Here is a 25,786-nt window from a genome sequence, read left to right on the forward strand (position 1 = left end):
TCGCGTCAGGATGGGGAAGGAAGGAGGATAGGAGAAAGCTAGGTTTATTATTATTATTATTATTATTATTATTATTATTATTATTACTATTATTATTATTATTTTAGGCAGCTTCAGTTAAGGGTAGAGGCTCAAAGATAGAACCAGGAGATACCATCCTCCATTCCATCTCACCCTAACAGAAAATGGAACTCAGCAAAAATGGATCTCATCTGATGAACGCCCCTTACTGCCCAGTCTAGCACTCTGCCTAGACAGACAGGCCTGGATGGGCTGGCCCAGGGATCCGCACTCAGTCCACCAACCATGCAGGTCTTCCCCTTGCCTATAAAGGCTCTTATCTTCTTGTCCAGAACTCTGAGCTCCACCCCACTCTGCTCTGCTCAGCTCAGCTGTTTCTCTGCCCCGCCTGCCTACCTCCCTTTGCCAGGGCCGCAAGGACACACGAGAGTCTGGTTCCCCCCACCCCCAGCCCGGCTGAGTGGGTCGGGAAGAGCATAACACTGTTTCTTGGTTTGGACTGGCTTTTCTGCTTGTCTCTGCTTTATATTTTGGGGTAACTTCTCTCTTTGATTGTACTTATGATTTTCCTCTGGTTTTTGGATCTGTAATGTGCGGGTTCTCCCCAAGTTTCCTTACACAAGCTCCTAGATTCTACTTTCCATGTGCTGACAGCTTTACTCTAATTTCTCTTTAAAAACCTAAATTCACATGCTTGCTCTATTCCAGTTTCTACCTCCCAAAACCTCAATCTCTCTTAAATGAACCTTATAAAACTATGCAGTGTTTCCACATGAGAGCATGATTTCTAACCCCACAATTTGTGATTTTCCCCTCAATAAATTTAATAATTCATAACTTTTTTTAAAAAAGGTGCCTTTGTATACATTCCAAGACCATAAATAACGTTTTAAACTTTGGGGGGAGGATATTGTTCATCTCTTGAGTGGGTGAGCAGCAGAATAAAAAAAAAAACAACTTTCCTCTTTCCCAAAAGATGAAAGATTTTATTTTATAGTAGCTTGATTCTTTTCTGCACTGGGAGTAAAATTATTTTTTTTAATTATATACTAAGCCGGGTGTGGTGGTGCATGCCTTCAATCCCAGCCCATGGGAAGCAGAGGTAGGAGGATCACCATGAGTTCAAGGCCACCCTGAGACTACATAGTGAATTCCAGGTCAGCTTGAGTTAGAATGAGATCCTACTTCAAAAAAGGGGGCGGGGGGAGGGCTGGGGAGATTGCTTAATGGTTAAGGCACTTGCCTGCAAAGCCAAAGGACCCAGGTTCGATTCCCCAGGACCCACATAAACTAGATGCACAAGGTAGCACATGTGTCTGGAGTTTGCTTGCAGCAGCTAAAGGCCATGTTGTACCCATTCTCTGTCTCTCTTTCTATTTATTCCCCCTTGAATCTCTCAAATAAACAAAAATAAAATAAAAAATATATAGTGATCCCAAAAAAGTCAGTTACAAAATGAAGAAGAAAATAGATCAGAAGCAAATTATTTGAATCATTACTATAGGACAAACCTACATTGCTAAGGGAGATCTTACAGGCAATGTCAAATTCCTTTTTAAACTTTCCAAAAGTTCTAGCTACCTCTTGATTGCTCTCAATTGAGCAGCTCATTCAATAATTGGGAAGGAGAATTTGCAACCATCTTGGTCACTGTTAATGATCTCTCTCTCTCCAAATCCTGCTAAGGGTTAGGGAAAGCAGAGCAAGGCCGAGAACATGGCATTGGTGGTCGTTGGGGTTTCAAAACGTGTATCAAAATGGCATGGCAATTTAATCAGTAAAGTGTAGTTTCTAGCTAAATAAATAAAATGCACTTTATAAATATAATATGGATCTATTTCTTGGGAATACCTAGGGAATGGTGGATGGGGAGCAGAGACTAAGGTCATATCAAAGAGGTATGAGGAGGAACATCTACAAGGAACATTAAAGGACATAAAAATTCTTCAGACTTTACTATTTTTTGCAGGGTCCAATTGCAAACCTCGGTCTTTTGACTCCTGGCCAGAGTTGTTGCACGTTAGAGATGCTCCAACTTTCCCAGCTTGGGGGATGATTAAGAAGACCCCCAAGAAGATCAAGGGAAGATCATTGCTCTGCCTGTGGAAAGAGAGGTCAGTTCTCGGGGTGCTCTGGGCTCTACCCCTTCCTGCCTTCTCATGGACATGAACTCTTCATAATCTCTCCTCTTCCTTTCTCTTAATCTAATAAAGTCTCTCTAAACTTAAAAACAAAGAAAGATAAGTAGACGCTATGGCAGCGCCTGAAATGAAGATGTCACGACTATGCTGTAGCAAGGTGATTTTTCTCGGACAGGACTAGGCTTACAAGAGTTGGGTACTACCTATTTGTAGCCTGCAGCTAAAGGGAATTCTGACATTAGTGTCTGAGGAAACTCGAGGACAAAGGGATATCATTTCCTGCCGCCTTGCCTCTAGAAGCATCACTTATGTCAATCACTGTCAGCCCTCTGAAGAAAATTCTGCTGAACTCAGCCCCAAGATGTTGTAGCTGTCAGCCTGGGTGGCCGGGCCTGGAGTTCATTGTACCTGTCGGTCCACAGAGCCATGCAGCTCTGTGCATTTGCTTTTCAGGCAGTTAGGCCAGTGTTTTCTTGCTGTGCCTTTAAGAGTTGCAGCAATGCCAAGGAGCGCTGCAAGGAGAGAAGAGGTGGTGGACTCTCAACACAACTTCTGGGAAAAGGATCCTGGGATTTTTTTTTTTTTTTTGGCTAGAAACGGAACTGAGATTCCAATTCTGAGAGGCTGGTGTGAAAGGCAGGGTGGTGGCCTGTGTTGAGCCAGAGGCCTGTGATTGGCCTGCAGAGTTTATTAGGGAGGAGAGAGACAAAAGTAAAAGGAAACAGCTGGTGGGGAGGGGAGTGGGAAAGACCTCCCCACGCTCAGCCCCCCATCTGCACACCCTAGACTTGGAAGCAGCTGGCAGCCACTGGCCTGGGCAGGGTCTCTGTTCGTGTCAAAGGTAAGGGCGGCAGATGCTGGGCCCAGGGAGCTTTGTGCACCAACTGCGCCAGCAAGGCCTCCAGGGACCGACTTGCCCACAGCTGGACTTGATCACCAGCTCGCAAACTGAGGTCACGCACTGTGCGGAGTAAGGAGCAACTTTGTTCTCCGGCTGTGGGAAACATTGCTGTTTAAAGATTTACCACAACAGCGGATAGGAAACAGAAGACCCTTCAAACACCAAAGCCTAAGAAATTTTACTTCTGGGGAGTGTGCAGGATGACGGTGGCCCTTCCAGAAACTTCTGCTGTGCTGGTAATGTTCCTCCTAGCATTTCTGCCCCCACCACGACACGCACAGGACCCAGCTATGGTGCATTACATCTATCAGCGCTTTCAAGTCTTGGAGGTACGTGCCTGCGTCTTTCACAGGGAGCATGTCTCTTGGAAGTCAAGTATTTTTATCCACATTTCTGTTTCTGTTGGATGAAGGTATATTTTCTAGATAGGGTATAGAAAAGTCCACTGTAGAACTATGCTTAAGGTGTATAGTCCAAGTGTTTAGGGAACCAACTCAATTTCAGTTTGTTACATCCTGGATCTTGAGAATGGCTTCACTGTGCTCTGATCTAGCAGTGTTTCTCATCTATAAAATGGGAATGATGATGAAGTCTACCTTTAAGATATTCTGAGGAATTAGTAAAGAGACGCCAGTTCTGAGGAATTAGGTCATTCATCTATACAGCATTGCCTGGCATGGTGAGTCAAACTTCAAATTGTTAGAGAAAGCTCAATAGTTCATTTTTAAAAATATGGACATCAAAATTTTTAGTGACTTTTTCTTCATCTTTTAGTATAGTGCAATGCTAACAAATCTCAGCTTCGCTTTTCATCTTTGTATGGTAAACCATTTGGTCACTGTAAAAAAGTTTTGATAGCAAAGATGGGCGTGGCGGCGCACGCCTTTAATCCCAGCACTTGGGAGGCAGAAGTGGGAGGATTGGCGTGAGTTCGAGGCCACTCTGAGATTGCATAGTTAATTCCAGGTCAGCCTGGACCAGAGTGAGACCCTACCTCAAAAAATCAACGAAACAAAACAAAACTTATGATAGCAAGATTTGGGAGATGGCTCAGCAGATAAAGCCTATTTCTTGTGAAACCCGCTGGCTTGGGGTTAATTCCCCAGTAACAATATAAAACCAGATACACAAAGTAACACATGTGTCTGGATTTTGTATGACATGGCAAGAAGCCCTGGTGTAATTCTTTTTTCTCTCCGTCTATTCATCTATCTCACAAATAAATAATATTTTTAAAGTATTTTTATTTATGTATTTGCAAGAAAAAAAGAGAGACTTAGAGAGAGAAGATAGAGAAAGAAAGAGAGGGAGAGAGAGAGAACATGCACACCAGGGTTTCTAAGCCACTGCAAACAAACTCCAGATACATGTGCCACATTGTGCATCTAGCTTCATGTGAATACTACCTACTGAGTTCTGGGAAGTCAAACCAGGGTCGTCAGGCTTTTCAGGCAAGAGTCTTAGCCACTGAGCAACCTCTTCAGCCCTAAATAATATACATATATATATATATATATATATATATATATATATATATATATGTATGTATATGTATATATATATTTAAGTTAGAACAACATATTGAGAAGGTAATCTTGGTTTTTGTTGTTGCTATTATTTTTTTCCCCTTCAACTGGACTTGGAACTTAGAAAGGAAGAGATGTTTGGCTATGTTAAACAGAGAAAAATCCTTTAACCTTCCACTTCATTAAAATAGACAAAAACCTAACATTTCTGTGGGCCAGTCAAGTTGTCAGGGACAAATGTAGCCTTTCACCAGGTCTTTGCCACACTCTCCATTGGTATCTCCTATTTCATACGTAATGCCTTGTTCTTCTTTCAAAGCCATTTGTCTCCAATATTTTTTTTGTATTCCCTCCCTCCCTCCCTTCCTTCCTTCCTTCCTTTCTTTTTCTTTCTTCCTTTTTTTTTTTTTTTTTTTTTTTTTTTGAGGTAGGGTCTCACTCTAGCTCAGGCTGACCTGGAATTCACTATGTTGTCTCAGGGTAGCATTGAACTCACAGTGATCCTCCCACCTCTGCCTCCCAAATGCTGGGATTAAAGGCATGTACCACCACTCCCGGCTTGTATTTTCTTTAAAAATGTTCAAGTCCAAATAATTGTGTCATCTAGTGACAGTTAGATTAAAGTAGCTCAACAGAGCACTCACAATACATTTCCTTGCGTTGTCCAGAAGACAGACTGAGGGCGGGGGCCGCAGTGAAATGTGCCCAGGTCTGTGGTGGTCCACTGCCTCCTCTGTTGCTTTCTTGACTCTTTCCATCCTTACCTACTGAAAATGCCAGAATTATGATGAGCCTTTGTCCCAGAGTTGCTGCCAACCAAACCCCTTTGAATTGTCTTTTAGTCCTTGAGTTTGTCTGTAAACACCAGAATAAGGTACAAGTAATACTTCCACAGTTTGGAGTATAGAGTACAAAGGATTTGTGATCTGTGGAGATCTTTTCACCCTGTTTCTGACAGAGAGGTAAAGCCAAGTCCCAGATGGCAGGAACTGCTGGCCAAGGCAAACACGTAACAGCCTGTAGGCAGACAGCTTCCAGTTCCCTGAGATGAACTTCCAGACCAGGCACAGTTATGGAGGAAGGGATATTTATTGAAGTTTACAGACCCAGGGGAAGTTCCATAATGGCAGGAGAAGCTGGCCTGCCTTCACAGGCCCAAGCAGAGAGAGAGAAGCGCAAGTCTAAAAGTCAAAAGCCGCATAGCACAGCACACTTGAGGAACTCCTGCTAGGCACACTTTGCACATCTTTAGATTGAAATCTGAAAGCCACCACCACACCTTAAGATCCATCCAGTGACACTGCCTCCAGCCAGGTGGCTGCAGATGCAAACTACAAACAGATAAAAAACTGAATATATTGGGGGGAATCTATTCAAACCACCACACAGCCCAATCATACAATTCCTGTCCTGAGCAAGATGTACCCAAGGGATAAGAAAAAGGAAGGTACAAAAGTGGTCATGGTATTTATGACCTCACAGTGCCTGATGCAACCTACGTAAGACCTGAATAATAGGAGGGTAAAAAAAATGATTATAGCAAAATAGAAGACAGGGCTAGAGAGATGGCTTAGTGGTTAATGTACTTGCCTGCAAAGCCAAAGGACCCAGGTTCAATTCCCCAGTACCCACAGAAGCCAGATATACAAGGTGGTGCATGTATCTCCCTCCTCTCTGTCCCCAATTGTTGAGGGCCCACCTCAGTGGGGTTTCTGGTATTGCCCATGGGGCTGTGGGTTATACGTTGTGAGAGTAGAAGTCAGTCATTGGGGGATCTCTGAGATGCTCTCCTGACCTGTGGCTCTTATAATCTGCTTACCCCATCCTCTGAAAACTTCCCTGAGCCTTGGTGGGTGTGTTTGAAGTCTACTTCAGTGATGAGCTCTCAGGATTTTCTAGATTTCTGCTTTTGTGTGTGTTGAGTGTCCTCAGCATCTGTCTCCTTCACCTTGATGCGGCTTATCAGGCTTATCATGGAAGCAGCACTCTTGTTCTTCTTATCAAATCCTCTGTGGTTTCACCTGGGTCCTGGCTGATGTGCAAGGGGTGGTTTATCTGCTTGGGCCTCACTACCTTCTGAAAAAGAAAAACAGGTTCTCCAAGGGAGAAAGAAGTGAACATAGTTAAATTAAATGGGATAAGCATCATTAATTTAGAGAGGTTTTGATGGATGTAGCTTCTCCAGCGCGTCACTCGGTGTCCTGTGTTGGCAGCATGTGGTGTCTTCAGCAGTGGGGTCTTACCTTTTACCTCAGGTGGGTAGTCAAGTGCTTTGACAGAAGCCTGTGTTGTTTGGGGGACTTAAAACACACCCACCGAGGCTCAGAGAATTTTGCAGAAGAGGGGACAGAAAGTTTGTAAGAGCCACAGATTGGGATGTCATGTCCAGAGATACTGCCTGCCCCCCATAACTGACTGCTGCTCCCACAGTGCATAACTGACAACCCCATGGGGAATACCAGCAACCCCACTGAGGAGGGCCCCCTGCAGAAATGGGAGCATGAGGAGGGAAAAGATGGTACCAATACATAATGTATCCATACAAAGTATGTTCTTAATTAAAAACAAAAAATAGTGAGAGAAGAAAAGAAAGAGTGAATGGTGGGAAAAAAATGTAAGCGCCAAAGGAAGGGAAAAACTGCTTACAATGCTATCAGCCACACACAAGTGGATTTGATATTCATGACCTCACAGTGGCTGATACTACCTACATAAGACCTACATCTTAGGAAGGGGGAAATGATGGCATCAAAATACAAGAGAAACTAATTGGAAAAAAGGAAGGATTCAGTTGAGGGCAGATTTGGGAGGGGGTAAAGTGCAGGTGGTGGGAGGGGATTATGATTATGGTATGTTTGTATTTACAAGAGTTGTTAATAAAAAGATTTTTGTTTAAAAAAAAAAAAAAAGGACAATGTTCCGAGCTAAGAAAATGGCTCAGTGGATATAGTAGTCACCGCCCAAGCTGGAGGACCCAGGTTTAATCGCCAGACCCCATGAGGAAAGCTGGAAGCGAAGGCAGGCTTCTGTAATCGCAGCTCATTGCAGTGGCAGCGAGGTGGGAAGAAAGACAGGATTTCCCGGAAGTTCGTGGCTAGCTCCGAGTGAACACCTGCAGGCCGAGAACACAGAGCAAGAAGGCTTGCTGCCACGAGGTGGGAAGGCCGACGATGTTATCCGCACACTGGGGCACACGTAAACCCTCAAACACTGGCACACACACAAAGATACATAAACCCAAATAAATAATAAAATTATTAAAAAGACAGGGTCAGCAAAAAAAATATGGCGTAGGCATATAATAATGCCATTAGAATATATTTATAACGCATCACCATCAAGCCAATATATAAAACACGGGGCTGGCAAGATATCCCAGTTGGCTCAACTCTTGCTATGCAAGTGTGAAGACCTGAATTTGGATACCTGTCACACGTGTGAAATCCAGGCATGGCAGTGCACACCTGTAATTCCAGCAGTGAGGTGATGGAAACAGGAGGATTTCTGGGACTTGCTGGCCACTTACTCTAACCAAAATTAGTGACCACTTGGTACAGAAAGAGAACTTGTCTCAAAAAAGAAATATAAAAAAAAAATTAGGGGCTGGAGAGATGGCTTAGCGATTAAGCACTTGCCTGTGAAGCCTAAGGACCCCAGTTCGAGGCTCGGTTCCCCAGGTCCCACGTTAGCCAGATGCACAAGGGGGCGCACGCGTCTGGAGTTTGTTTGCAGTGGCTGGAGGCCCTGGCGCGCCCATTCTCTCTCTCTCCCTCTGTCTTTCTCTCTGTGTCTGTCACTCTCAAATAAATAAATAAAAAATTTTTAAAAAAATTAGTGAAACATCCCATACATGCAAAAATATGTATCATGAAACACATGGGGAAACTTGAAAATTGTTATTATTATCTTTAAATTTGGTTACTTCTTTCTGCTTTTGGATGATTGCATTTTACTGATAATCCTTTTCTATAAGTGATAGCTGTTTTATTTCTTAGCGAATTAAAAGAGCTTGCAATAATTTGGCACTTTATCTCCTCCTGAAGCAAGGGCTGGTAAAATGTACTCAAGCGACGAGGGCATACATTGAAGACTTCCGAGAATTCTCCAGAAACATATCCGTTTTGTTGGGAAGATGCCAGACCCACACGAGTGAATACAAGAGTGCTGTTCATAACCTGGCTCTGAGGGTGGAGCGTGCCCAGCGGGAGATCGACTACCTGGAGTACCTGCGGGCAGCTGACTTGTGCGTGGAGCCGGAGGAGAAGACGCTGGCAGAAACGATGCTCCAAGAGGCTGAGGAAGACAAAAAGATCCGAGCTCTGCTGAACGCAAGTAAGAACTGAGCCTCTTATCAACCCCTCTAGGGACTATCTCACTCAGACACTCAATTACTTCTCAGGAGGGAAGCAGCCTACTTTTCACAGTGAGTTCCTGAGGACCCCTTAGAAAGTTAAGGCTACCGTGAGAGAGTTACTTCCTGATAGACCTTCGTTTGGTAGAGGCCTATGGTCCCAGGTCCTTCTAGGAAGAATGACTGGTGGATGTATTTTACATCCATTAGTCTGGGAAAACGGAGCTGCAGCCAGCTTAACTGGCCACAGTCAGTACCTGGAAATGGTGACAGCCAGCCCTCAGGGCTGGGACCTGCAGTGAATTGCTATCGTGTGTGCACTCCCCAGTTTTGTAACCTATCAGAATCACTTCTAGGCCATTAAGAAGTGTCCAGTAGCCCAAGCTATAATAAAAAAAAAGCATCAAACAATAAACACACAAAATGAGATTTCATTCATTAGTCCTTTTTGTTAACAGTGAGGAAGAAAGTCTCTGCTTCACAGTCTGTATTCTGAAAGAGACTTTATTCATATGCCAGTTATGTCTGCCCCAAATCCCAGAAACTCCATCAGGAAAACCAGACATAAACTGAGTGCCATCATTGCTTTCAGGGTTTTGCACACCTTGATGCCGGAGGCCTTGGCACACCCATTCATTCTCTCTCTCTCTCTCCTTTAAAATAAATAAATACTGTTTTAAAAACAGTAAAGTGCAAATGAGAACTGACTCAGGATACTTCCCCGGCTTTGGGTTAAGGCACTGAATGACTGGTATAAAAATGTTAAGACAAGAAACCCAAGAGGAGTTTGGGAACTTACCACTTGACTTTCATTTTCTTTAAGAGGACTTATGTTAAGACATAAGTCTGTTTTCTGTTGCTAGAACTGAATGCTACTGATTGGATAATTTATAAAATGTAGGAGTTTATTTAGCTCATGGCTTCAGGCTGGGAAGTCCAATAACATGCTGTGGGTACCAGCTTGGTATCTCTAAGTGAGGGGCATCTTGCATTATAGTATGGAAAAAGTGTCATATGATGAGACAAGACAAGATAGCTTGGAGGGGGTCTTTTCCTTGTCTTAGAATATTTTTTATTTTATTTTTATTTATTTTTCATTTGAGAGAAAGAGGGAGAGAATGGGCATGCCAGAACCTCTAGCCACTGCAAGCAAACTCCAGAAGCACGTGCCATCTTGTACATCTAGCTTACGTGGGTTCTGGGGAATCAAACTTGGGTCTTTTGGCTTTGCAGGCAAGCACCTTAACTGCTAAGCTATCTCTCCAGCCCTCTTCCCTTTCTTATAAAGCCACTAATATATTCATGAGGGGGGCTCCACTCAACTTATGACCTCATTGAATCCTAATTACAATCCCAATGGCCCCACCTCCAAACACCATAGACATGTGACTTTAGGGATCAAGTTTCCAATATGTAAATTTGGGGGACCCATTCAAACCACAGCATCTTGCAGCTTTGACTCGTCCTGTTCATCTAGTGGCTCATTGCTCATTTCTCCCTCTCCTCTATGTCAGCTGTAGGAGAGCTCAGACATGCCCTTTCACGTTCCGTGTCGTGTGCCGAGAATAGCAACTGTGTCCAAATAAATCACTGTCAGGTGGCGTGGCTCCTTAGACTACATACAACAGGCAGCATCTTAATCCCATGTCACAGGAAAAGGGGAATAGCCTTTTGATCTAGACTGTCTAAGTGAGGGGTCCTTTTCAGCCTTGACCTTGTCCTGAAATGAGCTACTCTCTGAGAGGGAGCAGCTGGTGTGACCATGGAGCACAGGAATAAAAGGAGGAACGGACTAGGTTGGCCCAAACAGGATGGAACACAGCAGTGTCCTAAAAATCTGGTGGTGGGGAGGGGCTAGGGACATAGCTCAATGGTAGGGTGCTTGTGTAGAATGCATAAGGCCTTGGGTTACAGCTATAGCTCCGGAGGGGGGGGGGAAAGGAATTTTAAAAAAAAGAGGTGATAGGGAAGGTGAGATGCTAATGCGGAATGAGCTAGAACGTGCCCGCACTGTCCCACAGAAATACAGGTGGGCCGCTAAGCCTGCACGGCACTCTCACCCCTCAAGCTGACCCCTTTCCCACCCCAGCTAGAGCTCAGCTGAGCTTCTGACACTGCAAATGATGAGTCACAAGTCCTGGCCTCTGCCCAGTCCCTCAGACACTGGAGTCTGAAGTATTTGCTCTTACAGCTCTGCAGTGAACTGAAACTTCTCTCAGTTACACAGAATCCGCCTCTCCTGTGACTGTGGCCTCTGGAGCTCTCGTCTAATGCTGCACCCCTATTTAGGACCCAGTAAGCACTGTTGGAAGGACTGTGCTACCAGGTAGGGACCGGGGAAGAAGCAGTACCCACATATATCCTATGCTAGTTTCCTTTCTCTTCCTCCCTTCCTTTCTGACAGGATCTCACATAGCTCAGGATGGCCTTGAACTCATTATGTAGCAGAGAACCTTGAACTTCTGATCCTCCTGCCTCCACTTCCGGAGTGCTGGATTACAGACATGCACCTTTATAGCTGGAGATTCATATCTGTTAGGTGTGCTCTCTGCCACCAGAACTGCGTCCCTAGCTCCTTTTCTGCTTTTCTTACTGCATTTCTTGTCTCCTACATTCCGACTGCTCTCATGCAGACCTTCCCACAATGAGGCATGGATGACATCTCTCGTCTGTGTAGAATTTGTTGTTTTATTCACCATTAGTTATCAGCAACAAAGCTATCCATTCAGTTCTTGTGACTTTTATATAGGGAAAGTACTTTGCAAAGTGGCCTAAATTGATCTCAGCTGTTGTTCTCCCAAATTACCCATGTGCAATTATAATTTTTAAAAAATGTATGTGTATATAACACATGCTTATGTGCAGATGCACCTACACATGAACATTTAGCAGGCCAACCATATATATGTGTGCATTTTATTCTACAGATTATGAACATATGACATCTTCTCCTTCATATCCATGGAACCTAGGGCAGGAGGAGACCATAGAAACTGTTTCTAGAAGAAAAATTGGAATCTTGGGCTAGAGAGATGTCTTAATGGTTAAGGCATTTACCTGCAAAACCAGAAGAACCAGGTTCGATTCCCCAGGACCCACATAAGCCAGATATACAAGGTGGCACATGCGTCTGAAATTTGTTTGCAGGGCTGTAGGCCCTGGCATATTCTCTCTCTCTCTCTCTCTCTTTCTTTCTCTTTCTGTCTAAAATAAATAAATTAAATTAAATATTTTTAAAAAAAGAAGAAGAAAAATTGATGACTGGGGCCCTGAAGTGCTTGGTCAGGAAAACATAAATCTATAAACAATCACAACCTAGTGATCAGTGACGTCCTGACCTGACCTGCTGTTTTTGGAGGTTCTTTGCCCAAGGCCTTCAGAGTGCTGACCTGGTCCCCTGCACACTTCCTGTGCTGTGCCAGCTTCTGGTCTTCTTGGTGGTGATCATGGATTTTTTTTTTGCTTTGTTTCTGTTTGGCCATTTTTTTGTTAGAAACGATTCCTTTATCAGCTTTCTAATGCTACACAGGTCACAATAGATATAGCAGTTTAACATCGTAGGTACTCATTATTACAGGCTATCTTTGGGTCAGGAGTCTGTGCATGGCTTGTGAAAACAGGACTGTGGCCACCGGTTTCCAAGGTCTCCCTTTCCCACAGGTAGCTCAAAAATGCCTGTCACTCCTGCAAGGCCTAGAGGGCAGAGGTCTTCTAAAGGTGCCTAGCTCCTCTGTTAACAAACTTTAACTTGATTATGTCAGCCTACCTATTGTAATCTTCCTTTTCATTGAGAATCAACTGATTAGAACCCTGTATTGCAAAATCCCTGACCCTTTGTCCTCTAATGTTACAGAGTCGAGTGCTGTCTTCTCATATGCCCAGGTCCTGTCCACGCTCAGGGGAGAGAATCTTCGGGGCTGTCTTCTAACCTTTGCCTACCAGGATTGTGCCAATTACAGAACCTTCCTAAAAACTCAAGTTGTGAGTGGTGGTGGCTGAAGAGAGGATTTAGTGGTTAAGTGGTTAAGGGCACATGCCTCTGAAGCCTAATGACCAATGTTCAATCCCCCAGTGGCCATGTAAGCCAGATGCACAAGGTGGCATATTTGTCTAGAGTTCAGGGGCTGGAGGTCCTGGCATACCCATTCTCTCTCTCTCTCTCTCTCTCTCTCTCAAATAAGTTAATAAATAAAATATTTTTTAAAATTCAAGTTAGCATCCTGTGTGGGCAAACACTTTGGGTTAGGGAGGGGTCACCAAGAGCTCAGGTCTTAGGGCTTCCTTCATACATTCCAAGTTAGAGCATTTCTTCAGAAAACTTCCAGGGAGTGGAGGTTGGAACACCTTTGTAAAAGTCAACCTTGTAACTCTGGAGACTTCCAGAAAATGCCTAGACCTATTAGTCTATATTTCTCATGTAACTACTAAGGGCTTGGTTGTGAGGACAATAAGTGTAACAGGACTACGCTTTAATTCCCCTAGAGAACTGTTCTCAAGCCTTTGTCTTTATTATGAGATGCTTCCAAGTTAAGGTCCATGTGTGCTCCTCAAGCCCAGAGACACTTAGGGGTAAGTAAAATTCTTAGAACCCTAATTTCTTTCTTTCTTCATTCTGTTCCTTCCACTCTATCTCTTTTATACACATAGATAATTAGAATGTGAGTGAGTGGAAATTCCTTGAAGCCAACCTAACTGAAATCCTAAGTTTTTGGTCCTGAATCTGTTGTTGCTGAAGTAAAATTTTATGTTATACTTGCCAATTTATCACAAAGCCTTGTGGCCTCAGGTTGAGAATTTATACAACTGCATTCTTTGGAATATTCCACGGGCTGCATTCTTATGTGGATAAAAATATTAAGCTCTTTTTAACTTGTAAGCAGCTTTTGAAGAAGAATTCTCAAGATAGTCAAAACAAGTCTTTATAGCAGATTTTATTTTTATTTCCTGTTTTAGTTCAGCCTTTTTTTTTTTTTTATTGCAAGGTGCATGCAAGTTATCCCAAGCAACCCTCACCCTGTTGAGTTAAAGAACCCTCACCTCTGCTATATCTTGCTTCTCTAGAAGCTTCTAAGGAAGTCTGTGGCTGTATATGTAAAATGCCTCTGGAATCCATGTCCATGCCCCATATTCAAATCCACTAACACCAAGTGAAACTAAACAAACCAACAGAATAACCTACTGAAAAAACCAAACAAAGCTTATCTGTGAGGCAATTCCCAAGGAACAAAACCTTAAGAGAAGTACTATTTGTAACATATATAGTTACTATAAATGAGGGGATTAAGGCATGCCTGTATGTGAAAGTACGGAAGAGTACAAGGGGGTTTGTCTATGTGCATGTGTGTGGACCCAGAGCCACTGCATTCACAAGGCCAGAAAAACTGGAGGCATGTGTAAGGTTCAGCTTCTGTGTAGTAGAGTCCATGCTCATGAGTCCAGAAAGGCCTATATACGTAGCATTTATTGTGTCTGTTAATCTGCAAGCACTGTTTTCTATGAGATTATCTCTAGGTCCCTTACTATGGGCATTAACTGAAGGTCCTAAATCATTGTCAGCTATAGCTTTTGGTCTAAGGTGGTATGAACATTCCTTCCTTCATTCTCTCTCATTCATTTGGTCATAGATTCAGCAACTGTCTAAATGAATTCCAGTACATGTTGGAGTTGTGCTAGGCATTAGGGATGAAACTGAATGGCATCATATCCTTTATGTCAAAAAGGTTATAGCCAAGTGGAGAAGCCATCTAGACAAACAAGGATAACACCCCAGAGTGATGGCTACTGTGATGCAGGGGTATATAAGGAATCCCATAAATACAAGGGGCAGGTGTTAAGTTGATAGGGTTAAAGTTGCCATGGAGATGGGCGAGTCATGGAATCTGGAAGGTAATCCTCTGGCTGAGTTCCCAGCACAGAAAAGAGCTAAGCAAGTGCAGAATATAGTCACTAGCGTTTTAAACAAAGAGAACAGCGTGTGGCTATACAGAGATAGACCAGGGCTCAGTGTGTTCATGGGTCAAGTTCTATAGAACTCAAGTAGAGGAGTGTCCCTGGAGAAGAGACAACAAGATATGGAGAAGAGCCAAGCTCCTTTGTGCTAAACGCGATCACATTTACCAGCTAGGAGAAGGAGAATGGTGTGGATGATAGCTAGCAGGCTGAATTCTTACACGCTGGGGTGTCAGGCCTCTAAGCAGTAGATCTACCTTACTGATAATCGTCATGGAATGCTGATGGCGACCTTATGGGAAACATGTCATAAAGATTTCCCACTTCATAGATGAGGCAAACAAGACTCTAGATGGATAATTTGACCATGATTTCACAGCTAAATAAATGGCCTAGGTGAGATTAACACCGATGCATGCTGGCGCTCCAGTCTTATTGTTGGGCTCAACAGTGATCAGCATGGGCACCTCGGATGGAGGTTTGAGAAAGGTCTGTCTAGCACAGGGTACAGAAGAGCCTGGCAGTAGGGGTGGGTGAGGGCTTTTTGGAGGGAGAGACTGAAGTGAGAGCCATCTCCAGGGTGGTCAGAGAGGCACGTGGGATTGGCGCCTTCTGTCCTGTAGAAGACTAGGCCTGGCCGTTTCTGATCTCATTACGAGTCGCCACATGAAGTCCATGGCGGTTCTCTGGGCTGCTATTTGAGGGTGATTCCAACTCAGAAACAGACTTATGATTTAAATCATAATTCTTGAAAGTCATAGCCAAGAAAGAAAGATCACTTTTCTTCTCCTCTACCCTTGTTGTTTAGTTTCCTGTCTTTTCCTAATTGGCTTGTTTTGTTTGCTCTGTTTTGTTTTGGTCATTGTTGTTTTTTGGAGACAAGGTCTCATGGAGCCCAGGCTGGCCTTGAACTTGCAGTGTAGCAGAGGCTGACGTTGAATTCCTGATCCTCCCATGTGCACCTCTTGAGTGTTAGGATTGGGCCGGGATTTATGCAGTAGTAGGTAGGAATCAACCTTCAGCATGCTAGGCAAGCTCTGTGTCAACTGAGTTGCATACTCAGCCCCTCTTCATTGACTTTTAAAAAAATATTCTTATTTTATTTTACTTATTTGAGAGAGAGAGAGAAAGAGAAGCAGATAGAGCAGAGAATGAGCGTGCACCAGGGACCCTAGCCACTTCAAACAAACTTCAGGTGCATGTGCCACCTTGTGCATCTGGCTTACATGAGTCCTGGGAAATTGAACCTGGGTCCTTTGGCTTTTTAGGCAAGTGCCTTAACCACTAAGCAATCTTTCCAACTCTTTATTGACTTTTAAACTATAAAACCTTTCTGCTTTGCTTCCATCTTACTTCCATGGGTCCTCAATTGAGCAGTTACCATTGTAACTGATTCTTTCTTCGGAGTATCTCTCCAGTGCAGGCCTCCCACTGTTGTGCCCTCTAGTCGTGACTACACCAGGAGCTGTCTTCTCAGCTTCCTGCCCTCCTCATTCTTGTTCCATGTGCGTTGCCCCAGGGACTTCATGCTAGTTACCATGTCACCACCTCTTCTCCTTTGACGGCAATTGCCAACACTACAAAACAACGTGTGCAGATGGTCTTTACAGCCCGGTCCTACCACAGTTCTCTTTAAATGATCTGTCTTATTTTTCTATACAAAAGAATAGTGATAATTAAAAAATTATGACTACTTATACTAAATTCATTATTGCATTTTCTTTTTATTTACCTGAGTGTGTGGGGGGGGCACATGCATTTGGCTAAGGCACTTGTGTGGAGGTAAGAGACATTGTGCTCCACCTTCTTTGAGTCAGGGATTCTTGCGGCTTACGCACAAGTCTGGTTCTGGTTCATGTATCCTGCATTTTCCTGCCTCTGTCTCCCATTGTCTCCACTTTATAACACAGACGCATAAGCCACTTTCCATTGGAATTTAAGTGTAGGCTGGGGAGTTGTATTTGGGGCTGCAGGCTCTGTAGATAAGTACTTTTAATCACGAAGTCCCTGCACTTTCTACTGTTGTAAAAGTAGGTGAGACGTCATCAATTAAACACAGCAACTTTTAGTGTTTCTCAGCCTCATTCCTTTTTTTTATTGAAAACTTCCATAGCTATAGACAATAAACCATGGTAATCCCCCCCCCTACTTTCCACTTTGCAACTCCACTCTCCATCATACCCTTTCCCCTCCCAATCAGTCTCTCTTTTATTTTGATGTCATCATTTTCCCCCTGTTATGATGGTCTTGTGTAGGTAGTGTCAGGCACCGCGAGGTCATGGATATCCAGGCCATTTTGTGTCTGGAAGAGTGCATTGTAAGGAGTCATACCCTTTCTTTGGCTCTTAAATGCTTTCCAAACCTGTTCTGCAATGGACCCTGAGTCTTGGAAAGTGTGATAGAGATGTTTCAGTGCTCAGCACTCCACTGTCACTTCTTCTCAGCACTATGGTGCCTTTTGAGTCATCCCAACATCACTGCCATATGAAAAGAGAAACTTCTCTAACTGAAAGTGAGAGTAGCATTAATATATGGGTACGAGCATTAAGAGAAGTGCTTACTGGGCACTTTGGTGAGCATAGTATATACATTTAACCAGATATCAGTAGACGTTACACCCCTAGAGCTCATGACTACCCCTGTCATAGGTTTTCAGTATCAGGGATGTGTTCCCTCCCATGGCCTCCAGCCCAATTAGAGAGTGGTTGCTTTCCCTCATAACAGACATGTGACTATTGCACCCATTACCAGCTTCATTCTTCCTGTCCTGCTGTTCTGTGCTGTTTGCTTGATTTACAAAACCTATCAGCTTGAGTTCAATTCCTTAGTACTCACATATAGCCAAATTCACAAAGTGGCCCATGTATCTGGAGTTTATTTGCAATGGGGAGAGGCCCTGATGTGCCCATATTCACTCTTTCATCCTGCTTGCAAATAAATTTAAAACTACATATTAAAACATACTTTTATGCATATATGCATTGTCCATGCTGTGTTTCCAAAGTCTAGCATGATTTCTAACCAAGAACATAAGAAGAGGGCACTAGAAACTGAGATTTCCATCTGCTTAGTTGGTTAAGAAATTTATTTGGAAACAAAGACAAAAAAGAAATGCAAGAACCAGCCCAGCCTTTTAATGAGAAATAGATGAAATCAAGAAGTTTGTAATTACAACCTTAGAAGGCTTAGGATGTTGCATCAGTGAGATAACTGATGGCAAGTGGAGACTGTTTGATCAGAAATTCCCGGAGGATTGGCCAATTTCCTGCTTTGCTGACCAGCCTGTGTGCTCCGGAGCACCAGTTCTCAAACCTCCAGTCTCAGGAGCTCCTTACAATCTTCCAAGTTACATAGAGCTCCAAAGAGGATTTGTTGAGGTTGATTACAGATATTGACATTGGCCATATTCATAATTAATCCAGAGAGAGCTTAGCATGTACTACATGCTATTCTAAAACGCAATGAGCAGAAGTGAATAAAACAGAGCAAACCAGGTTCTGAATCTCCTGGAGTTTACTTTATTGAGGGGACTCCAAGAGTAAATATGTCAGCAGGGAACTTTATAATATAGCAGAAGAACATAACAGAAAAGTTAACTAAGGTAAAAAAAAAAAAAAAAAAAAGTTATAGAGAACTGGCTTCTTCCAAAGGAGACATTGGAAGGAAATTGTTGGGCTTCAGCTTATAAGGACCAGTTGGTGGAAGCCTTGTTCAGAGCTACCACACCTTGCCTGCTTTCAGGCCTTCTCCTATGTTTTCTGCTTGATGTTGGACAACATTCAGCCAAGGAAGGTGAAGCGCCCTGTTTACTTCCTCCTAATCTACTGCTAATCACCAATGAAGCTGTAAAGGCCTGCTTATGGGGACCTTAAAACACTTGGGATTTAGTCACCTAGATTTAGTATACGGAAACACATATGATAAGGATTTACTGAAGGGTTCTGTGTGACTCACCAACACCAATGTGAACACCAGTTATTGTTTGCCAGATCCCATTTAAACCCTAACTCTGGATGGACTGCTCTATGGCAACGCCAGTCAAAGTGTGACTTGCCCAGAAGCATTTCAGATAAAGCTGCCTTCCTCTTTTCCTGCCACTCATCACTCACAGCTCTCAGAGAGTGAAATCACACTTGCCAATCTGTTTGCTTTCTAGTTGGCATAGGAGGGTGTGAGACCACGAGCTGGGCCCTGACGTGTAATTGCACTATCGGAAATGAAGTGGTTACTGAGTATGGAGCGTAAGCAGCATGGGTCTGCATAAGGGAGCTATTAGCGTATCCCAGGCACTGAGAAAGAGGAACAAGAGAAGGAGGAAGAAGAGGAAAACGAGGAGAAAGAGGACATAGGCCCACTTAAAGTTCTTGCAAGGAAACATTTAATTCAGCTCAGTCTGGATGCACAGAATGCTTTGGGCCCTTAAAGAGGAACAGTTAATGGCTCTATAAGAGTGAGAATTGAAGAAGTCCACTTTCATAGCAGAATTTTAGAAAGCACTGAAAATACTCATGGCTTGAGGAGAAATCTCTTCCTTTTAATGGATGTGTCACTCTTGCCAAGCAAACCTGCTGGTCCGTCTCTGCTGGGGTCTCATGCGTGTCCTCTCCCCATCCTTGAGTGTGATCTGTTGTCACCCGGCTCCCTCACGCTAGCCAGGTCACTAAGACATGACCTTTACTAACTCTTCACTGAATTCATGCTGGTCTTTCCACGCCTGTCACTATCTGGGTATTTCATCTGGAAAACACTTACAAACGCCTTGCCTGGGCTCCCGGGGTCCGCTCTTCCACAGTCCCTCCCCTGCCTCAAGCTATAATATTCGCTGCCAGAACTAGACCAAATGTTTCCAATACTCACATTTAGTCACACCTCCAAAAAAAAAAATCCCAGGAGGTCAAAATAATATTGTTATTAATAAGGGGGAAAGTATTTTAAAGGATTTAAATAAGTGATACTTGTGCATAAATTCACTGTGAGGCCTTGGGCTAAAATCGACCCTAATTGCTTATCTGCAATTTCGCCTGAGGGAAAAAATCTCTGGTTTGTAGGTGGAACCTTGTATGCCATTGTCTCTGTTAAATAATTTACATGCTAGCTGGACTCGAAGCTCTTTAATTTATTATTTCCCATTCTTCCTCAACCTTTTCCTCTTGCTAATGATCTCTTCTCAAAAGGCACATGGTAGGGAGTGCTAACACCCTTGAACTAGAATAATGGAAATGTATTGCCCCATAAATTTCAATCGAAAAATTCAAAATTTGTAGATGGAGAGGAAGGTATCCTGGAGAGTGTGCAGCCCAAACTCCTTGTTTTGTGCTTGCTTCAGCAGCACATAATCTAAAATTGAAACAATACTGAGAAGGGGGAAAAAAAACCTCCTTGTTTTATGGCTGGCAGAATTAGGCTGGACTGACAACGAGAAGGTCAGATACCCGAATCTAGAATATTCAGGACTATGATGTCCATCTACAGTGGAAGGGATATTATTTCATTTTATATAGACATATATATATATATATATTTCACTATATATATTATATATAGCCTAATCTAGCATAGAACTTGTATAGCTGAGGATAACCTTGGACTTGGGATCCTCCTGCCTCTACCTCCTGAGGTCTGGATTTACAGGATTTTGTTATCATACCTGACTTTATTTGGTACTAAGGGCTGAACCCAGGACTTTGTGCATGCTAAACAAGCACTCTACCAATGGAATTATATCCCCAAACCTCTGTCTTCTGAATTTTAAATAGGTTTTCTTATAGAGAAGACACACTTCCTACATAGCACAGCTACGTCCCTCCTGGTCTTCCTCCCTGGCAGAAGTGATGGGCCATCTAATCAAGACAGGCGTCCTGTCATACTTGGGAGCCCATTGCTCTCACTAGTCCCCCTCTGGGCACAGTACACATGGCTGTCCAACCTTTCCAACCACACACAGACATGTACCACTCTGCCCATAAGAGTCTCTGAGCCTGCCTCCCAGCTCAGGCTGAGCTGAGAGGACACCTTCCCCACCAATGACTAGCGGTGTGACCTTCTTACATAATTTATGCAAACCCTGTTTTTTTCTTCACTTGGAAAAGTGAGGTACCTGAGTTTGGATCCCCAGCACCCACATAAAAAGCTGGATGGTACAGTGCTAGAGTCTGTCATTCCAGTGTATCTAGGCTGAGAGGGGAGGCAGACACAGGAGAATCTCCTGGAAGCTTGCAGGGCAGCCAGCCTGCTGAATGGAGCTGTGAACGACAACATGATGCATCCTGCCTCAAGACAAGGTACCCAGAGTTGTACTCTAAGCAGTTGCTGTGACGTGCACAATGCCACAGTCACATTCACGTGCATGTACGCACACACACACACGCACTCCAAAATTACATAAGTTGATATAATGTGTCCATCATATTTATTAACTTCCTTAACCCTTTGGGTTTGTTGTTTAATAGTTAATAACTTCAGGAATTCTCTAGTAACTCTTGGACCCTACTTTGCAACCCTATGAAAGGCCTCTGCGATCATTTATGGACTCAAAACATTGCCCAGACATGATCTGGGAAGGAGAGAGGCTTCACAGAAGACAGGCTTGGCTTGTGGAACTGAGAAAGACCTCCTGGGCCCCCGAGAACCAGCTCATTCTCCTTCTTCCACTTCACAGTCTGAAGTCCCCAGCAGCTCAGGGCAGCAGAAGCTCTGCTCATGTAATATTTAAGTTCCTAGATGCCTTCCCCAGGGCCTGGCTTCTTACAGCCACACTACCTATTACCATGTTGCCATAAGAAATACCCTCAGGCTGCCAGAGCATATCAGCAGGAGGACATAGTGGCCACTGGCGGCTGACAGGCTTCTGCGTCTGGACCCCAAGTCTAACCTTAGCTACAGTGTGAGCCAGGCAAGGCCTCAGTGCCTCCAGGAGCAGCCGGTGTAACATGACCACCGTAAGGGCTGACTTTCTAGTATTTGGCTCATTCTACCATGTATTCCCTTCAAGAGAACCTTGGTTCTGAATTTTCTTTAAAAAAAAAATGAAATCATGGATTTGAAAGTATCTTAAAAGCTTTAAAGTACTTTACAAATGACTGTTCACTTAAGAATAGGTCTGCGGTCAGAACTCAGAATGTGCAGGACTATTTAGACCTTAGAAAAATAACTGCTTTTTATTACCCATTTTCTTCATTCATTCAAAAGCCACTTGCTGAACCCTCAAGCAAGGCACTGAGTTAGGCCTCAGAGCACAACAGCAGACATGGAAACAAGGTTCTGTTCATCCGGAGTGTCCTGGCAGAAATGGACAGCCAGCTAGTAAATAAACAAGCACAACAACTAACGGTGCAGTAAGTGACCTTGAGGTAATAAGAAAGGTGCTGTGACAGTGACTTTTAGGGCAGACACCTTTAAATAAAATGGCAACAGGAAGCCCATTGAAGACACTGAGTTTCACTAAATATATGCATATGCCAAAGATACAAACACAGAAATCAGTATTATTTAGAATTTACATGATATTCAGAGCCATAGAATGAGATGACTTAGAAAGTCAGTATATAGAGGTGTGGTGCTCTGAATTAGATGGCCCCCACGAACACCTGCCTCTCGACTGCTTGGTCCCCGGCTGACAGAAATTTGGGAGATTGGAGACTTGCTGAAGGAAGCCACATTTCTGGGAGTTGGCTTTGAATTATGGCCAGCCCCCTCTCCCCTTGCCACAGCTCAGTTTACTCTCTGGCTGCTATCATTTATGTATTTTCTAAGGCAAGTCCAACAGGCTAGACTTTTTTTTTTTTTAATGGGAGAGAGCAAGCGAGAAAGAGAAGGAATTGGCACACCAGGGGCTTCAGCCATTCCAGATGTGTGTGCCACCTTGTGCACATGTGCAGCCTTGCATGCTTGTGTTATCTTGTGTGTCTGGCTCATGTGGGATCTGAAGAGTCAAACATAGGTCCTTAGGCTTCGCAGGCAAGTGCCTTAACTGCCAAGCCGTCTCTCCAGCCCTCTTGCTGCTATCCTTCACCAGCTGTCACAAGGAAGGGTGTCCAGCCCGTGCTCTATGATTCTTTTCCCGCCATCCTGGAGTGTCCCCCTGAGACTATAAGTCAAAATAAAACCCTTTTATTGCACCAGCTGCTTTTGTACCAGCAGCTTGAAGGTAAGTACAATAGAGAAAATAAGAGATCTGAGGACACAATACTTAAAGGTGAAAGATAAGAAAGAGTCAGTGGATACCATGAGAAACAAACAAACAAACAAACAAACAAACAAGCCACCCAGAAAGCCGGGCACGGTGGAGCACGCCTTTAATCCCAGCACTCAGGAGGCTGAGGTAGGAGGATAGCCATGAATTCGAGGCCATCCTGAGAATACAGAGTGAATTCCAGGTCAGCTTGAGCTGGAGTGAGACCCTACCTCAAAAAACCAAAACCAAAAACAAAACAACAACAACAACAAGAAACAAAACACCCAGGAAGGAGAGAAGACAGTCAAAGAAAGACTCCTAGAATCCAATCCAGAGAAGAGTTTCAAGGAGATTTAGTGACCAAATGATCAAATTCTATTGAGATCTGACTAAGATTAAAAATGAGGGTTGAGTCTTGGACATGGTAACAGGAAGGTTATGGTGGCCTTGATGGCAAGTGACACTGTGGAGTGGGTAGGGTAGTTTAAACCAGTGGAGATCTGCAGCCTGTTTAGAGTGGCTTAGGGGATAATTGTCATTGAGGACATTCCCCTTTCAAGGAGATTTTTAGTAAAGAAGAATTGACAAATGGGGGGTATACTCTCAGGATTTCCCAGTCTGTTTTCTAAGGGGAGGAGCCAATGGAGAGAGTGAGACTATTAAGGCAGGAGTGAGAGATTTTCAGGTGAAAAGTCCTTGAGGAGCTAAGAGGGAGCAAGACTGGCTGAAAAATAAAGGAAGCAGAAAGGAAGGCCGAGTATGGGTTTCACAACCACGTGGTTTGTAGATTTGGTGGTTGGAAAGTTTGTCATTCATTCATTCATTCAGCCAGTCTTGCTGTTCCCTGTTCCAGATGCTATTCTAAGAGCAAGGCAGACAGCAGTCAATGACACAGATAAAACAAAGCTCATTTCATGGATTTTACATTTCACTGAGGAAAGTCAAGTAATACACATGATAATAGGAAGATATATACTATGCCAGATAGAGGGTAATAAGCACAAGGATGAAAGATGAACTAGGACAAAAGCTAAAGAAGAAGGTTGTCTTTTTTATTGGATGGTGAGAAACAGCTTTAATGATCAGAGAAAGTTTGAGGAGAAGTGAGGAAAAGGGCAATGTAGAATTCTAGAGGAAGGTGTTTAAAAATAAGGACTTAGGTGGCTTTACACCGTGCCCACGGCGTCAGTTCCCAGTGCCCTTGAGCAGGACCTCTGACACAGCCAGTAGTTGTTTATATCTTGACACGAATTAAATGGCAACTAAGAACTACACAGGGACTCTCTTAGCAAATTTGGGCACTTAGTTATTCATTTACTCTTTGATTCACTGAATCATCGTAATGTGATTGATGTGTGTGCAAGAACTCTATTACATGTGGTACAACAAAGCAATCTGTGAGAATAATAATAGGAAAGAATGAACTTGGATTATTGCTGGGACTTAAATGCCCTTTATCCTATATGCCTGTATTCCACTTTTGCTCTAGGATTTTCTGAGAGACACTCTTCTTTTATGGGCAGTCAATATTTCATTGCAGAGAGGAGGATATTTCCTACCAGTATTGGTGCTGAAGTTGAAAGGTGAGTATTTCAGGAAGTAGACACCCCATGCTTATCAAATAACCTCTCCTTTTGTCTGGGCAGGCTGTGACAATATGTTGATGGGCATAAAGTCTCTGAAAATAGTGAAGAAGACTATGGACCCAGAGGGCTCTTGGATGAAAGACACAGGCAGCAACTCAGCAAAAGTATATTTCTTCATTGGATCCAGAAACAACACTGTTTGGGAATTTGTAAACATGCGCGCATTCATGGAAGACAGCACGAAGCCAGCCCCCCGGAAGCTAATGCTACCACTTTCCTGGCAGGGATCAGGCCAGGTAATCTACAAAGGTTTTCTGTTCTTTCATAACCAAGGGACTGCTAATGAGATCATCAAATACAACCTGCAGAAGAAGACCGTGGAAGATCGAATGTTGCTCCCAGGAGGGGCGGGCCGGGCACCTGTCTATGCACACTCCCCATCCACTTACATTGACCTGGCTGTGGATGAGCATGGGCTCTGGGCCATCCACTCGGGGCCAGGCATCCAAGGCTATTTGGTTCTCACAAAAATCGATCCGGGGACGCTGGGGGTGGAACATGCGTGGGACACGCCGTGCAGAAGCCGGGATGCTGAAGCCGCGTTCCTCTTGTGTGGGGTTCTCTACGTGGTCTACAATTCTGGCGGCCAGGGCCCTCATCGCGTCACTTGTGTCTACGACCCACTTGGCACCATCAGGGATGAAGACCTACCCAACTTGTTTTTTCCCAGGCGGCCACGAAGCCACTCTATGATCCATTACAACTCCAGAGATAAGCAGCTCTATGCCTGGAATGAAGGAAACCAGATTATTTACAAACTCCAGACAAGGAGAAGGCTACCCCAGCAGTGATGCGCTGCAGTGAGAAGGCCGCACAAGTTGCCTTCGGCGGTGGCCGTGCAGGATGCCAAGGCTTCAACCTGCCGGATAAATACGGGAATCGGGACTAGATTTGGGAATACATTTTCATCCTTTCCTAAATGTCACCACCTTCCGTATCTTTCAAGAGCTGTCATTTAGGAATTTTGCCTAACATCCATTCCTCATACAAACCTAATGGTGCTTGAAGCCCCTCACATTCTGATCTAGCTTACAGACTTCTAGTCTTTTCTTTTGTCTTTCAGAATTTGCTTGGACTC

General features: G+C 43.7%; 1 protein-coding gene across 1 annotated transcript; it reads left to right on the plus strand.

Annotated features, from left to right (window-relative positions):
* Positions 1-2,901: 2,901 nt before the first annotated feature.
* Olfml1 (olfactomedin like 1) lies at positions 2,902-25,786 on the plus strand. Its single transcript, XM_004650701.2, has 3 exons — positions 2,902-3,392; positions 8,633-8,921; positions 24,709-25,786. Exons 1-3 carry the CDS (start codon positions 3,264-3,266, stop codon positions 25,497-25,499), a joined length of 1,209 nt encoding a protein of 402 aa, XP_004650758.2. The 5' UTR covers positions 2,902-3,263; the 3' UTR covers positions 25,500-25,786.

This window comes from Jaculus jaculus, chromosome 3 (assembly GCF_020740685.1).
Source record: "Jaculus jaculus isolate mJacJac1 chromosome 3, mJacJac1.mat.Y.cur, whole genome shotgun sequence".
NCBI classification, from domain to species: domain Eukaryota; kingdom Metazoa; phylum Chordata; class Mammalia; order Rodentia; family Dipodidae; genus Jaculus; species Jaculus jaculus.

Bases quoted from the DNA above. Each gene is read 5' to 3' on its own strand.
- Olfml1 (XM_004650701.2), top strand. From the start codon at position 3,264: ATGACGGTGGCCCTTCCAGAAACTTCTGCTGTGCTGGTAATGTTCCTC. The intron at 3,393-8,632 runs GTACGTGCCTGC...CTCCTCCTGAAG, and splicing joins AGCGCTTTCAAGTCTTGGAG to CAAGGGCTGGTAAAATGTAC. The intron at 8,922-24,708 runs GTAAGAACTGAG...TTGTCTGGGCAG, and splicing joins CCGAGCTCTGCTGAACGCAA to GCTGTGACAATATGTTGATG.